Source organism: Dipodomys spectabilis, unplaced genomic scaffold (assembly GCF_019054845.1).
Source record: "Dipodomys spectabilis isolate Male_0828 unplaced genomic scaffold, ASM1905484v1 ptg000030l, whole genome shotgun sequence".
In the NCBI taxonomy this organism is placed as follows: domain Eukaryota; kingdom Metazoa; phylum Chordata; class Mammalia; order Rodentia; family Heteromyidae; genus Dipodomys; species Dipodomys spectabilis.
The window spans coordinates 3,482,556-3,498,816 of NW_024870707.1; the positions used below are offsets into that span (position 1 = coordinate 3,482,556).

A 16,261-nucleotide genomic window follows, 5' to 3' on the forward strand; every position below is an offset into this window, starting at 1 on the left:
TGCATTGACATGTAGTCTGACATAGTATCTTAATCATGCAATTTGTCAGCTATTGATTGTTGATACTCTTAGAAAAAAAAACAGTTGCAACATGTCTTTTGCAGAAATGTCTAGGAGAGGTTTTGTCTTCATTTTATTCATCCTTAATACATAATATTAGACATGTTGATAGGGCACTCTTGTATGTATGAGAACTGTAATTGTAAAGCCAAAAAGCCCTCCACACTTCAACCACTCACTGGTAATTTAAGGGAAATATAACAAGGAAATCCATGTTACTGTTGTGTTTAAATATGGCACAGTATCATGTAGTCAACCTGCTCAACTGTGACAGACCTGACTGTCTTTTTTTGTTGTTGTTGTTGGTTATGGGGCCTGAACTCTGGGCCTGGGCACTTGAGCTCTTCAGCTCAAGGTTAGTGCTCTACCACTTGGGCCACAGCGCCACTTCTGATTTCCTGGTGGTTTATTGGAGATAAGAGTTTCATGGACTTTCCTGCCCAGGCTGGCTTTGATCCACGATCCTCAGATCTCAGCCTGCTGAGGCGCTAGGATTACAGGCATAAGCCACTGGCGCCCGGCTTTGACTGTCTTTCTTCTAATTACAATTTTATACCCATTGGCATTACTCACCCCATCACTTCTTGCCTTCCAGCCTCCTCACCTTGATCTTCTCACTTCTCCATCCTGCTATGGCATCTTTTAAATTTTTAATATTAAAAGAATTTACTAATTACTGAATGCCTCATACATTTCAAGTGTTTTGTCTACAACCTTATAGTTGAGTTGTGTATTTGGATTTTCCTTTTCTCAACCAACGAAAATTATTAAGATATTCCAATTCTGGGTTCACTGTACTGGCCCATCCCTCATTTATGTCTGCCCAGTCTTAGTACATCCATAGGTTTATCTATTCTCTGCAATGAGTTACTATTTTTTGGTTCCCAAATTGCTTATTGAATATTAAGGATGTTCTCTAACTCTTCCAAAAGCAATAAGATATCAGCTACCTCTTCCAGATATGACCATCATCCCTACACACCCTCATTTGCAGACATCTACGTTCATGGGCTTGCTCACAGATACACAGGTAAAATGCATTCAGTACAAAACTTTATGTAAGGACTGCCTTTGGAGTTTGAAAGATCACTTACAGCTTGAGAAGGATTCCAATGAAGAAACTTATTAGTATATATCTAGTAAGTGTGAATAAATCAAATTATGTGAGTCAGTACGCTATACATTCCACATACACTGTAAAAACTATCAGAAGAACATTGTAGGTTTAGAGAAAAGGGAAGAATGTAGTACCTAGAGATAATCAAGTGTTAAACACTAGCAAATGTGAAGAAAAATACAATGGAAAGGACTGAGTAGAGTGGATGAAAAGAGTAGAAGCAGTTTATATGAACAAGTGAGTGAGTTAAGATAATCAGAGTCAGATGCGGTTAATGAACATTTCATATAATAAACATGAAATTCAAAGCCACACAATCTAGGCAGAATTGCAAGCACTAAACATCTTATAATTCTGACTTTCCCTTCTAAAACCTAAAGAAAACTTATACCTGCTGATTTCATTGATATTCCTTGGAGATGGAAACATAATTTGAAATGAAATATTATTATTGGCAAAGCATATTATGAATAACAGTTGTCTAATTATGAATTAAATAAAAACTCTACACGGCATTACAAATATTTAAACAAAATCAGAGCTAAAATATTAAATGCATCTGTCTCAACAGAGCTTAACTTGACAGTCACAATAGTTCTTTGAGCATTAGAATAAACGTTGACTGGGTAATGTCAGAATGGAACCATGACAGTGCTGAGGACAAACTACTGTATACACTTTGATAAAGAAAGGAATCACTGCTATATTGACAATAGATTTCTATTTTGAGATGTGGGAATTTCCAAAGTAAGCCAAAGATTAAAATATGTATCTTTTTTATTATTTTATTTTATTTTATTTGTGAACATACTGTACAGAGGGGTTACAATTACATGGGCAGGATAATGCATACATTTCTTACCAAGCATTTCAGCCTCCTCCTTTGTTTACCCTTCACATCCCTTCCCAGCCTCCCCCCTCCCCCCCACCCAACCCCCCCCCTCCCCGCACCCACGTTGTAAAGCTCGTTTTTGACTTGACAACTTGTACTTCTCATTGTTGCAACAGGTCCACCTGAATCTTTAAATGACTTGTTTTTCCCCATCTCCTCCACAAGTTATACTGACATCAAATATAGTGAAAGCGGGGGATCAAATATAGTGAAAGCGGGGGTTATACTGTGGGGGAGGGACATACAAAGCAACCAAGGAATAATCTTATAAATGCATTAGAAACACATGCATGAAAGAAAAAAACATTAAAATACATATCTAGGGTTTATTTTCCTAACATCACATTATCTGACCTTTTCTGCTTGACTCATACATATACTAGATATTGCAAATAAGGGAAACCATGGGACCTGTGTTTCTTGGGCCCTGGCTTACTTCACTTAATATAATATAATTTTTTCCAAGTTTTTCCATTTCCTAACAAATGGAGCAATGTCATTCTTTCTGATATAGGCATAGAATTCCATTGTGTATATATATCACATTTTCTTGATCCATTCATCTTCTGAAGGGCATCTGGGTTGGTTCCATATCTTAGCTATGGTAAATAATGCTGCAATAAACATAGTTGTGCTGGTAGCTTTAGTGTGGTCTTGTTTGTAAACATTTGAGTAAATGCCCAATAGTGGGATTGCTGGGTCATAGGGGAGCTCTATGTGAAGTCTTTTGAGGAACCTCCATACTGCTTTCCAAAGTGGTTGAACAAGTTTACACTCCCACCAACAATGCAGTAAGGTTCCTTTCTGTCCACATCCCCTCCAGCATCTGTTGTTGTTAGAGTTCTTGATTTTTGCCATTCTAACTGGAGTGAGGTGGTATCTCAATGCTGTTTTAATTTGCATTTCTTTTATGGCTAAGGATGTTGAGCATTTCTTCATGTGTTTATTGGCCATCCTTCTTTCTTCTTCAGAGAAGTTTCTCTTTAAGTCTTTAGCTCACTTATTTATTGGGCAGTTGTTTCTTTGAGGATTTGTTGTTGGGGGATTTAATTTTTTGAGTTCCAAGTATATTTTAGATATGAGACCCTTGTCCATTGTATGGCTAGTGAAGATCTTCTCCCTATCCGTGGGCTTTCTATTGATCTTGCTAGCTATGTCATTGGCCATGCAGAAGCTCTGCAACTTTATGCAATCCCATTTGTCCAACCTTTCTTTGATTTGTTGTGTTTCCAGGTCTCTATTCAGAAAATTTCAGCCTGAGCCAAGGAGACCTAGGGTTTCTCCTATTCCATCCTGTAATGTTTTCAGAGTATCTTAAACAAGCATGCACTGCTTTTCTCAGAAGAACAAATATGACTAACATTTTTCATATGTATATTTACTAAAGATGATTACACTTAATGATATTTTTGGAGCACCTACAAATTAATGTTTTCTATACTTATAGGGAAGTTGGAAAACATCCAGTGCTAAACAAAGTCTGGTGCTGAACTGAGGCAAGTGAAATGACTTGGCTATCTGATCGAACCATCCTCAAAGATGAAACTTGAAGAGATGAAAGCTGAAGGTAATGTTTCCACAGTGAAGCAATTTGTCCTGTTGGGATTCTCTGACCTTCCAAATCTCCGAGGTTTCCTGTCTGGGGTGTTCTCCATAGCTTACATAATTATTCTAATTGGAAACAGCCTTATCATCATCATCACCAGGCTTGACCCGACACTGAAGAAACCCATGTATTTTTTTCTTGCCAATTTTTCTTTCCTGGAAATCTGTTATGTATCAGTCACTCTCCCTAGGATTCTGTTGAACATTTGGACACGGGATAGAGCCATGTCTCTGCTGCAGTGTGCCACCCAAATGTGCTTCTTCCTTATACTGGCAACCACTGAAAGTTTCCTCCTGGCTGTGATGTCCTATGACCGCTACGTGGCCATCTGCCACCCTCTCCACTATATACTAATCATGAACCCAAAGAAGTGCATTGAGCTGGCAGCTGGAGCCTGGCTCATTGGCATGCCTGTCCAGATAGGGCAAACGTGTCAGATATTCTCTCTGCATTTCTGTCGTACTAACCAAATTGACCACTTCTTCTGTGACATACCTCCCATTATCAAACTGGCCTGTGAGGACACCTTTGCACATGAGCTGTCTGTCTTTGTGGTGTCTATGTTGTTTGCAGCAGTCCCTTTTTCCTTGATACTTGCTTCTTACAGTAAAATCATTTCCACCATTCTGAGGATGCCAACAGCCCAAGGATGGGGTAAGGCCTTCTCTACCTGCTCTTCCCACCTGCTGGTGGTCCTTTTATTTTATGGATCTGCAATCATTACCTACTTAAGACCCAAATCCAGTCATTCTGTGGGAATTGACAGATTGTTCTCTCTTTTCTACACCATCGTGACCCCCATGTTCAACCCACTCATATACAGCCTGAGGAACAAGGACATGATTGCTGCTCTGAGAAAATTATTCCTTAAAGCATAGTGTCAAGGATAACCTGGAATTGTTTATCACTGACATGTTCCAATTTTTCCCATTACCACTTTTAGATCAGAATTACCTCCAATTATGATGCATGGTAATTTATTTAAAGACTGACCTGGAATTTATTCTGCATGGAAGCATTGCACCCAGATCCATCTAGCCATAATTATGCATGGCTAAGAAAATTACTTTCTCAGAAGTAAAATTTCTGCATGTTTCACATTTTGACTATTATGGGCAAAATTCAAAATGGTATGCCTTGCTTTTTCAATTTCATTTACACTTTATGACCTAAATACTTCTAAATACATTTGTTGACATTGATCTATGACTCTATAATGTATTGAATAGTAGTCACTCATATGGGTTTTATAATGAATGTGTGCTGAACAAGTTATTGAATGAGTGAATTGATAACAACATTGGCAAAGACATTGATAACAACATTGAAGCAACATTCATTGCTACAGAGTTCTGCCTAAACTATCTCATTAACTCAGTAACTATCTCATTGGTAAGCACTGAATTCTATTATTTTGCTGTCTTCACCCAGTAGGAATTGTTCTATAATCATATTAACAAACAACTAAATTTGCAATTAGCTCTCTTCCTATGAAGACATCCCCAACACTCCTATCTGTGACACAAATGTTTTCATAGTGCAGATTCATTCCAACTTTCTCATGAAATTTATTTGCTTTTATGAATTTTAACTCTTTCTTAACTCAAATCCAAAGAGCTACTCATCAAAATACTCATATTTACAAAAGAAATGTGAGCCAAATGCCAAGTGTATTTTAAATTATTTTCAGACTCCCCAAATTCTTAACAGTTAGATTGAATTATTTTATGCTTTACCTCTTTCTAAAATGGCTAAATTATGAAGTCTTCAAATTGATATTATCAAGGAAAGTGAACATTGTTCAAAAGAATCATAACTTTCTATTTGTGCATCCAATATTAGAATCTCAAATCAGCAATTTTAACTAACCATGACTCCCTTCTGTAGTTCTAGGTATTATTTTAAAATGTTATTAAAGACAATGTTATCTATCATTGTGTTCACAGTTATATTTCTCATCAATCTGCTTAACACGTGTGCCATTTAGCAAGATATATTTCATGATGTATATACACACATACATACATAATGCATATCTATGCAGATGTGTTCATTATTATACACATATGTACTTATCATTTAGTGGTCTACCTATTTCAATAATTTGGCATATGTTATACAAAAGGCTAATTGACTTTTAATTTTAACAATAAAAATTATGACCATGGTGGAAAAGGTTGTGTTATTGATCTGTTACTTGAAATTTAGTAAAAACTTGAATAGCAATTTTATGAGTACAGTGTTTTCCTCTCCCAGGGGTTCTGATAATTGAATGTAATGAGTGGTTGAATAGACTAACTCTCTTCCCAAAACATTGACATTTAGTTGATTATATTTAGTATACTATGGCATTGGACATATTAATTACCCAGATGAGACAATTTATTTCTTAATACATTGGACTTATTTACTGTTCCATATATGTGTGGCTTAGATCTGAATGGTCACACAAAGGCAATGAGCAGATGCTCGGTTCTCAGCATGTATTATTATTAAGAGTGTTAAGATGTGGTTGCTAATTAGAGAAAATATGACATAGTGGATTTGATCTTGATGGGGATGACTGAGAACTCCACCCACCTTCCCTAATTTTCTTTTTTGTTGTTGTTGTGGTTGTTACTTGTTTCTTGGGCAATCACTTTAGATTTTTCAAATGTGTATTATACTCTTACTAAGATATTTTTCAGATTTATATGTAAAAGCCCATCTATGAACATGCTCACAGTAGAATTCAAATCCAACGGGATGTTCCAAGGGATCTAATACCACAGGAGCATAGTTGATGATTTATGCAAATGAGGAATCCACCAAATGAAGACCCAAAGAGAAAAATAATCATTTCAGTCCATCAGGACATGCAACAGATAAAGATTAGCTATCCATGCCCACATTCAAACCCCAGAATTTATGAATAGGACAGCTCATATGACTTAGAGAGTTTGCAGATGCGCACTCACCTATTAGAATTTGAGATCAGGAGGATATTGGCACAGGTTCAGCTCAGGAACCAGATTTTATTTTATTTTATTTTTATTTTTTGGGTCTGGTCGTGGGGCCTGAACTCTGGGCCTGGGCATTGTCCCTCAGCTCTTCAGCTCAAGGCAAGTGCTCTACCACTTAAGCCACAGCGCCATTTCCGGCTTTTTTTTTCTGCTTATGTGGTGCTGAGGAATCGCACCCAGGGCCTCATGCATGCAAGGTAAGCGCTCTACCACTGAGCCACCTTCCCAGCCCCACTATGAACCAGATTTTAAAACCTCATCTCCATCAATAAACCAAGCATGGTGGAGCCCAATTTTAGTTCCATGTATTCCAAGGATACTACCTACAAGAGGACAGTCATCTGAAGCTAGCCCTGGGGTAAAAAGTGATAAAAAAAAAAATACCTGAAAAAACAGCTAAAACAAAAAGTGGGCAAACACCTGCAGAGCAAGCAAAAGGCCCTGAGTTAAAACATCAATATAAAAAAGAACAATTAAGTTAGAGATAAGAAACTTATTCTGGAAAACCCCACGCAATCACATGTGCCATTAAATGAGGCAGCATATGCGAGGAGGGTTGAGTGGAGGCATTAAGCAAAAGCATGCAAAAGACCTAGCTCCCTAGTTCCAGGATCATTTGTCATTTGTATGTGTCAAATGCACTTCTAGGGCTTGCCCGCATAATTTGTCTAGCATTACTGTAGTGTTCCTGTGGGGAGGTTAGTATGACACTAATACTCAAGTTGGGAAACTGAGTAAAGCACCTTGCTTTTGCTGATGTGGGAGAGTCATATCCAGGCAGATAAAGGCCTGAATAGAGCAATGCTTCGAAATCCTTCCTGACAAGGAGAGGGCCTGCATACTGGGTTGGCTGCAGACTAGAATATCAGTTTTGTGTTGTCCTTGCTATTTGAACTGAGGCTTTAGCTTCTGCAGCCTGTGGACCTTAAAAAAAAACTGCATCATCAATTCTTTTTTAAAAAAATTTAGGATTATTTTTTATTATCTTTAAGTAGTTGTACAAGACAGTTTCATTCAATAAAGCAGTTTATTAGTATATAGTGTGTCTTGATCAATGTCAACCCTTTCAACATTCTCATCTACCCCTATCATGCAAAGTATCCATAAAACCAAATTAGTTATTATAAATTTTGACAGTATATTTTCAAATCAAGACTAATAATATTTCTATGACTATAATGTGTTTTAAGGGAAAATTACAAGGGCAATAGCCCTGTTGATTATTATTTCAGGGTCCCTGGGAAATGAGAAAGTTTAATAAATTTGTATTTTTTTGATGGACACTTGTTTTTTTGAAGGCTTCTAAAGCATAGAATTTATGTGTTATGTGTTGATGGATGGGCTGCAAAAGCAAAAACAAATTTATGTGCTATGTGTTGGTAGATGGGCTGCAAAAACCAAATCCAAAACAACTGTCTCTAGGGTTTCAGGACAATGGGCATTTAAGGCTTGAATTAGATGTGGTAAAGATACACTCGTTAAAAATCATGTGGATTCTTGTTCTTCAGAGGGACTCATTAGTAGACAGGTAACATATTAAAATATTAATCTCATAAAAAGTCACCAGCAAACCCATTGGGTAAAATATTATAAGAGAGATAAATGATAAAAATTTATGAATAATTCCACAGAAGACTAGCATATACCTATAAAAGACTACAGCTTTCATATCTGATTTTAAAATTAGATATGTAATTAAGATTGAACATTGTACATGATTTTGATCAGAGGCAGTCAAAATATGAATAATTTTTTTTAATTATTGAAATGTGTAAAAGTTTTAAATTGCCACACACCTCTCAGTTAGTAAAGAGAAGCTATGTGTCAAAGCTGTGTGATTTTTCAGTTGTGTTTAAATCATTGTCATCATCAAATCTTCTGTTTCTTTGCCCTTAATTATAGGAAAATATGTTTCTTAAGCAGCAAATGATAAAGTAAAGTCATCATCATCCCAAGATGCTAAAGACATAAAGTACGAATAATTTAATTGGTCAAGTGAAAAGTTTTGATTAGTGAAAGAGTTGCATGTTTTGAGTGGGAGCTGGGTGGCAAAATGGTGAAAGTGAATGAATTGTCTGCAGCACTGCACTGAACTCAAATTGCAACCTGGAGAGACACAGTTTATAAACAAAAGCAGTCTCCACTGAAGTCTCTATCCCAGCCACACAAAGTCGTCTGTGGGAAGGAAGATAGGAAAATATGGGAGCTCTCCCTCACAAAGTTGCCTGTTATTTTGACCAAGTAGTTAAAGTATGCACCTAATGCAAGAAAATCAAACAAACAGAGGGTCTTTGAGAATTATAGTTATCTTCTTCTAACAGAAGAGGAGAATGATACAGACAGCAATCGTCCATTATGGAAAGAAACCACGGGAAAATGTAGAAAGAGAGGTGGTTAGAATATGAGACAGAGGTGGTGAAGTAAAAGTTAAATCTTGCCCTGAAATACATATTCAAATTTCCAGTATAAAATAATTGAGATCAGCCTATGTAACAGGAAAGAACAAGAGAGAAATATGGTAGCTCTCAGACGCTGGCTTATGTTTGCATAGGGTGTCTAATTCTCCATAGAACCGGGGACTATTCATGGTAAACTAATTTTTCTAATCATAAATAAGAAGACAAAGAAGGTAAAGAATATTCTTTAAAATGTCCAGCCTTAATTCATTGTATATCCTAAGAGATCAATTTCCTGCTAATCATTTTCTTGAAGGCGTTTTTGACATCTTTGTTTCTTAGGCTGTAAATGAGAGGGTTCAGCATAGGAATGACCAATGTGTAGAACACGGAGGTCGCCTTGTCGATATCTAGAGAATGACCTGTGCTGGGACGCAGATAAATAAAAATGAGGGTACCGTGGTAAATAGTCACCACCAGCAAGTGGGACGCACAGGTGGAAAACCCTTTCCTCCTCCCCTCTGCAGAGCCCGTTCTCAAGATGGCAGCTAGAATGCAGACATAGGAGAGGAGAACCGTGAGAAGACAGATGGCCTCCACCAGGCTGGCAAAGACAACCAGAATGATGTCATGTACAAACGTGTCATTGCAGGACAGAGAGAAGAGCGGGGAGATGTCACAGAAGAAATGGTTGATTTCCTTGGAGCAGAAGGGGAGAAGGAATGTATTCGTCGTGTGAATAATGGAGCTCATGGTTCCCCCCAAAAAAGCTCCAAGGGCAAGATGGCAGCAGACCCTCCGAGACATAATCACAGTGTAAAGCAGTGGGTTGCAGATCGCAACATACCTGTCATAAGCCATGGCAGCCAAGAGGAAAGATTCTGAGTCAACCAAAGTGCAGAAAAAGTAGAATTGCGCAGCACAGCCATTGTAAGAGATGCTCTTCTTCTCAGCAATCAAGTTCACAAGTAACTTGGGGGCAATGACGGAGGAATAGCACGCATCGATGAAGGACAGCATGCAGAGGAAAAAGTACATAGGAGTGTGCAACTGGGAGCTGTGGGTGATTAGTAAAACCATCCCAAGATTCCCCATGAGAGTTACAGAGTAGATGGTCAAAAACACAAGGAAAAGAAAAGTCTGGAGTTCTGGATGGTCACTGAATCCCAGGAGGATGAACTCAGTCTTCACAGTGCCATTCTCCAAGTTCATCCTCTGTGTTGCTTCTGGCTTTCTAGAGTTGTAGCAGAATCAAGACTGAGAGACCAGGAAAAGATGAGCAAAAATAAGTAAGACAATGGTTCCAAATCCATGGAACATCCTGACACTAACTTGGCATGGCCACAATTAGCCTAGTGCAGTGCAGGTTTTAAATTTTCTGTCTGCAACAGAACTTACCTCTTATCTTCTTAATGCTTACAGAACTTTGAACTGGGCTATTTTCCTTTTACTCCCATTAACCCTCTCATCTACCATCAGTGTCAAGGGATAATGGATCATCTTCTTGATTTCGCAAATTCTGAATAAAGTATCTGTGCTCCCCTTTCTGTTAACAATGTGTGTGTGTGTGTGTGTGTGTGTGTGTGTGTGTGTGTTTGTGTGTGTGTGTGTGTCTATTGTAGGACTTGAACTTGGGGCCCGGGCACTGTCCCAGAGCTCTTTTTGCTCAAGGCTTGCACTCTACCTCTTTGAGCCATAGTGACACCTCTGATTTTGGGTGGTTAATTAGGGAATAGAATCTCTAGGACTTTCCTGATGGGGATGGCTTTGAACCATGATGCTCACCTCTCAGACTATATAGTAATTAGGATTACAGGCATGAGCCACTAGCTCTCTTCAGTTACCTTACTTTTTGTAAAATAGATAACACTGCTGCTTTTCCAAGTGAAGCCTGCTGGATGGAGAAATAGGAATTCTATTTATGGTTATGAGATACACCTTTTCTTTGAGCAACCAAGGAATTCCTTAGAGTTGTCTAACATCTTCCTCTGGTTTTGCAGCTCTGTTAGCAGCAGATAAGCAGTTGCAATACCAATAATACTTGCTAGTACCCATTTTGTGAAGAGTAGAAACAACAAACTTTCCTTCTTTTCCTTGTGAAAAATGTATTCTTGCATGAATTTATCATGCAAGGGTTATCAATTTCATTTTTTTTTAAATTATGGTCTTAAGACTCTTCTGTAGCAATATTAAAGGTTTAATTAAATTGCATTAAATCATTAAGCACATTTTCTATGTGTAAATATTACAATTTTGTGGTTGTACATATACTCACTCGAGTCAGGTCCTGGTGGCTCACACCTTTAATCCTAGCTACTAAGAAAGCTGAGATTCAGGGGCTGGGAAGATGGCTCAGTGGTAGAGCGCTTGCCTTGCATGCCTGAGACCCTGGGTTCAATTCCTCAGTACCACATAAGCAAAAAGGAAAAAGCCGGAAGTGGCGCTGTGGCTCAAGTGGTAGAGCGCTAGCCTTGAGCTGAAGAGCTGAGGGACAGCACCCAGGCCCAGAGTTCAGGCCCTACGACCGGACCCAAAAACAAAACAAAACAAAAAATAAGAAAGCTGAGATTTGAAGATTGCCATTCAAAGTCAGCCCGGACAGGAAAGACTGTGAGACTCTTCTCCAACAAACTACTCAGAAAAAGTGTAAGTCTGGCTGTGGCTCAAGTGGTAGAGTGATAGCCTTGAGCAAAGAAGTTCAGTGATAGTGCCCAGAGCCAAAGTTCAAGCCCAGGATGGGCAAAAAGCAAAACACAAAAAACATCCCAAAAGCATAACAAAAAAAAAATACACATTCAGTGATATAGTCTTTCTTTTCTAGTTCTCTCCACATATGTAACTACTCTGCCATAGATGATCTATCTTAATCCTTACACATGCATATAAGACCTCATTTCAAAAGGTGGCTCAGTGGTAGAGTGGTTGCCTTGCATGCATGAGGCCGTGGGTTCGATTCCTTAGCACCACATAAGCAGAAAAAAAAGCCAGAAGTGGCGCTGTAGCTCAAGTGGTAGAGCGCTAGCCTTGAGCTGAAGAGCTGAGGGACAGCGCCCAGGCCCATAGTTCAGGCCCTATGACCGGCCCCCCCCCAAAAAAAAAACTGCCCCCATGATTTAAGAAAGTAATTTTTAATGTTTCAGAGAAAAACAATGCAGGACGAATAAGTATATCATTCACATTCTCATCAAGTTCTTGTACATGTCTCTCTTTCTCCCTCCTTATCTCCCTTTCTTCTCAGGCAAAATTATAACCTCTCTGAGGTTAATCTCAGATATGGTTATGTCCCTTTACATTCTTATCCTATTACTGATAACCTTTTATAAACTTTAAGCAAAAATATTTTCTAGCCCTTTTAAAATTAGGTTATATTAATTGTGCAAAACTGTTGTTTGTTTATCTATCATTATAAATCTATACAACATCTAATACAAATCTCAGATGTTCAGTGTTTTGCAGCCTTAGAGAGATAGAGTTAGAACAATTGCAGCATAGAAGTATATTGAAAAGTATCTATACAACTTGTGGTGAGGAATGGAAGGGGAATACTAGAAATAGTGAAGGAAGGCCTGACATTGCTCCCAAAAGAAATATGCTTTTTGCCTGATTTATGCAATGCCTCTGTAATCGCTTTAATAATGAGGATAAAAAAATTTAAAAATACATTTTATTTTATACCTACATAAAATATTTTTGATTGTATTTATCATCTCCCACAATGACTCTCTTTGGTTTCCATTTCCTTCTTTGTCTGGTCCCCTTACTCTTCTCTACTAGTCTTTCTAATTCTATGGCTGTTATTATATTCTAAATATTATATTGAAGAAAAAATATAGAAATGTGGCCTATCTGAGTTGGTTTCATTCTGCTTAACCTGATGGCTTCACATCCTACACACTTTTGTGAAAACAACATGATCTCCATGTGTTTTTAACTGAGTAATATTCTCTTTTATAAATCTTATTTTTTAAGTTTTCATTGTTCTGCAACTTGGCTGATACTATAAGTTGGCTACTGTTAAAAGTGTGTTAAGAGACAAGGATATGCCAGTGTCTCTATTCTGTACTGTATTTGCTTTCTTTCACTGTGCAACCAGTAGGCTAAGCTGGATTATGAGGTAAGACTATTTTTAATTTCCGAAGGAACCTCCTCACTGACTCTCATAATAGCTGGACTGACTCATGTTCTAATACACAGCATATTTTTTCTTTTTTTATTTTCCTGAATCCTCCCCCATGTTTGGTGCATTTTGTGTTGCTTTTGTTATTTTCTTCTTGCTAATCTCCCTTCAAGGCAATGAATTCTAACAGATTTTTGATTTGCATTTCCTTTATGGCTAACTGGTCTCTGAACATTTTTTTAATTTATTAATCATCCATACATTTTTCCTTTGAAAAATATCTCTTTAGTTTATATTCTCATTATATATGTATATATATATTACTGTAAAGATGCTGTTCAGAGGGGTTACAGTTACATGAGTAGGGTAATGAGTCCATTTCCTATCGAGCATTGTTACCTCCTCTTTTGATTTTCCCCCCACCATCACTTCCCTCCCTTCCTCCCCTACTCCTCCCTCCCACCCCATCAATATTTTAAAGTTTGTTTTCAGCATAGTGTCCTGTATATCTCATCGTCACAATGGGTCAACCTGCATCCCCATTTAAGCATTCCACTATATCCCTTCCCCTCCCCAAATTACAAAAATGTATATATAAGATGCAGAACACTGGAATCAAATACATTGAAAACAGGGATCATACCATGTGGGAAGAACTTACAAAAGAAACAAAAAAGAATCACATAGCCAATATATGGAACCAACCCATATGCCCCTCAGTAGATGAATGGATCAAGAAAATGTGATATATATATATATATATATATATATATATATGTATATATATGTATATATATACATATATATATATATATATGTATATATATACATATATATACATATATATATATATATATATATATATATATATATAGGAATTCTATGCCTCCATCAGAAAGAATGACACTGCCCCATTTGTTAGGAAATGGAAAGACTTGGAAAAATTATATTAAGTGAAGTAAACAAGGCCCAAAGAAACATAGGTCTCATGGTTTATCTTGTTTGCAATGACAAGTACATGTCTATGACAAGCAGAGAAGGTCAAAAACTATGTACATATGACCATATGAGATGATGTTAACCAAAATGTACCCCAAGACAGGGACACAGGAATTTTTTTCTTTCTTGCTATTGTTTTTAATGCACTTATAATGCACTATGTGATTCTTTTGTTTCTATTATATTCTCATTATTATTTAATATTCTGATGTTTACTTTTTGAGTATTTTTTGTTTTCTGGATATTAATGTCCAGTCAGATGATCAGAAAATGTTTTTTTCATTCTGGTAATTGATTAGGTTAGTGTCTTCTTTTACATTAGCCTGTATTCTCTTTATTTTCTTTCATTGAAGGGTGATACTTTCCTTGTGTATGTGTATGACAGTTCTGGAGCTTGAGCTCAGGGCCTGGGTTCTGTTCTTAACCTGTTTTGTTCAAGACTAGTGTTCTACCACTTACCCATAGTTCTACTCCCCCACCTCCTCCCTGGTTAAGTGTAGACAAGAGTGTCATGCACTTTCCTGCCAGGGTGGCTTTCAACCATAATTGTTAGAGCTCAATCACCGGATTAGGTAGGATTACAGGCATGAGCCACTGGAGGTTAGCCACAGGGTAATATGTTTTACCAATCAAAAGTAGTTGCCTTTTATTCCTAGGACAACTAACTTGTCATCTTCCTCTCCAACTCAAGTAAATCAAAGTTTAAAGTGCCTGTTTTGTCTACACACAAGAATCTGTCACTCTGTTACTGAACAGCAAGCTTGTTTAGTATTGCTTGTCTTGTGAATGGAACTGCTGCAAAAAAATAATATTGTTAAAAAAATTCATTTGAACTGGGGCTGTGGCTCAAAAGTGGAGCTCCTACCTAGCAACATGAATCCCTCTGTTTAAACCCCAGTACTTCAACTAAAGATATACAAACAAATTAATAATAATAAAAATATTGTTGGAAGCCTGTACATAAAGTCAGTTGTCCTAGCACTCTTCGAAGCCCTGAGGTTTCATCTGCAACACTGGGAAAACACACACACACACACATACACACACACACACACACGCACACACACATGACAAAAACCTACTGATCTTTGCATGCTATGTTTACCAGAGAGAGAAAAAAACTTCTTTTTTTCTCATTTGTTTCTCTCTATAGCTAAAATCAATTCAGTAAAAATATCTTTAAATGCAAATAAAATATCTCCCTGCTCCCTTCAACATTTAAATATAAAAAGAAATGTCATGTGATGGTAATGTGCTCAGCTCCTTTGATTCATGAAGCATCTGTCCCTTTGTGGGCTTTTCTTGGGGGCACGAGAAGCCTCAGGGAAGAGAGTGTCCTTAGCATTTGAGGTGGTCATGAGGGGCATCTCCTATACCACACATGAAGAAAGAATCCTCTTTCCCAATAGGACATCAGAAGAAAGAGTGTGTTCAAGGGTGGCCATTTTGTAGAGCCCTACAATCCCAGCTCCTTGACAGGTGGAGTTTTGGGGGTTCATCTTATCTCAGTTCAACCCTGGACAAATAGTATAGACTCTATCTGGAAAAAAATAACTAAAGACACATTTTAAAAAGTGAGGGATTGGCTTACATGGTAAGCCTAGGAAGCTTGAGGCCCTATGTTAGAACTCCAATGTAGCAGAAAACAAAGTAAAACCAAACAAAATAGGAATAGGGAAAAAAGAAAAACATGTGTTCAATGTTCTTACTTGTTGTTATGTTCATTTCTGACATTTATTTGTCAGATATTAGCCTCCTAGGTGTAAAACTATTTCTTAAAATTCCATCCAGATCTAATATTCTAGGGCTATGAGAACACTTACCAGATCAAGCCCTTTCCTCCTTGGTCTTCTTTCTCTGCTATTTTCAGTGCCAGTTTAACCTCCACCAAAAAATAGAATGTGACACTTAAAGAAAAACAGCAAATAATGATCCACTGTAATCTATATCAAAATCCATTATGGAAAGGCCTTTGGTGTTCATAGAAGAAAGGAAAGCTGAGCTTTCTGAGCAGAAGTAAAAGCTTTTATGGTTTGCCAGGAGGATTTGATCTCAGTTCAGATCTCAGGATC

At 37.5% G+C, this 16,261-nt stretch overlaps 2 protein-coding genes across 2 annotated transcripts; one reads left to right on the forward strand and one right to left on the reverse strand.

Annotated features, from left to right (window-relative positions):
* Window positions 1–3,608: 3,608 nt before the first annotated feature.
* Window positions 3,609–4,553, forward strand: LOC122105222 (olfactory receptor 10AG1-like). The gene has a single exon (XM_042676370.1). The coding sequence runs from the start codon at window positions 3,609–3,611 to the stop codon at window positions 4,551–4,553; it is 945 nt and encodes a 314-aa protein (XP_042532304.1).
* A 4,799-nt stretch (window positions 4,554–9,352) lies between these two features.
* LOC122105320 (olfactory receptor 5I1-like) lies at window positions 9,353–10,303 on the reverse strand. Its single transcript, XM_042676521.1, has one exon. The coding sequence runs from the start codon at window positions 10,283–10,285 to the stop codon at window positions 9,353–9,355; it is 933 nt and encodes a 310-aa protein (XP_042532455.1). The 5' UTR covers window positions 10,286–10,303.
* Between the last annotated feature and the right edge of the window lie 5,958 nt (window positions 10,304–16,261).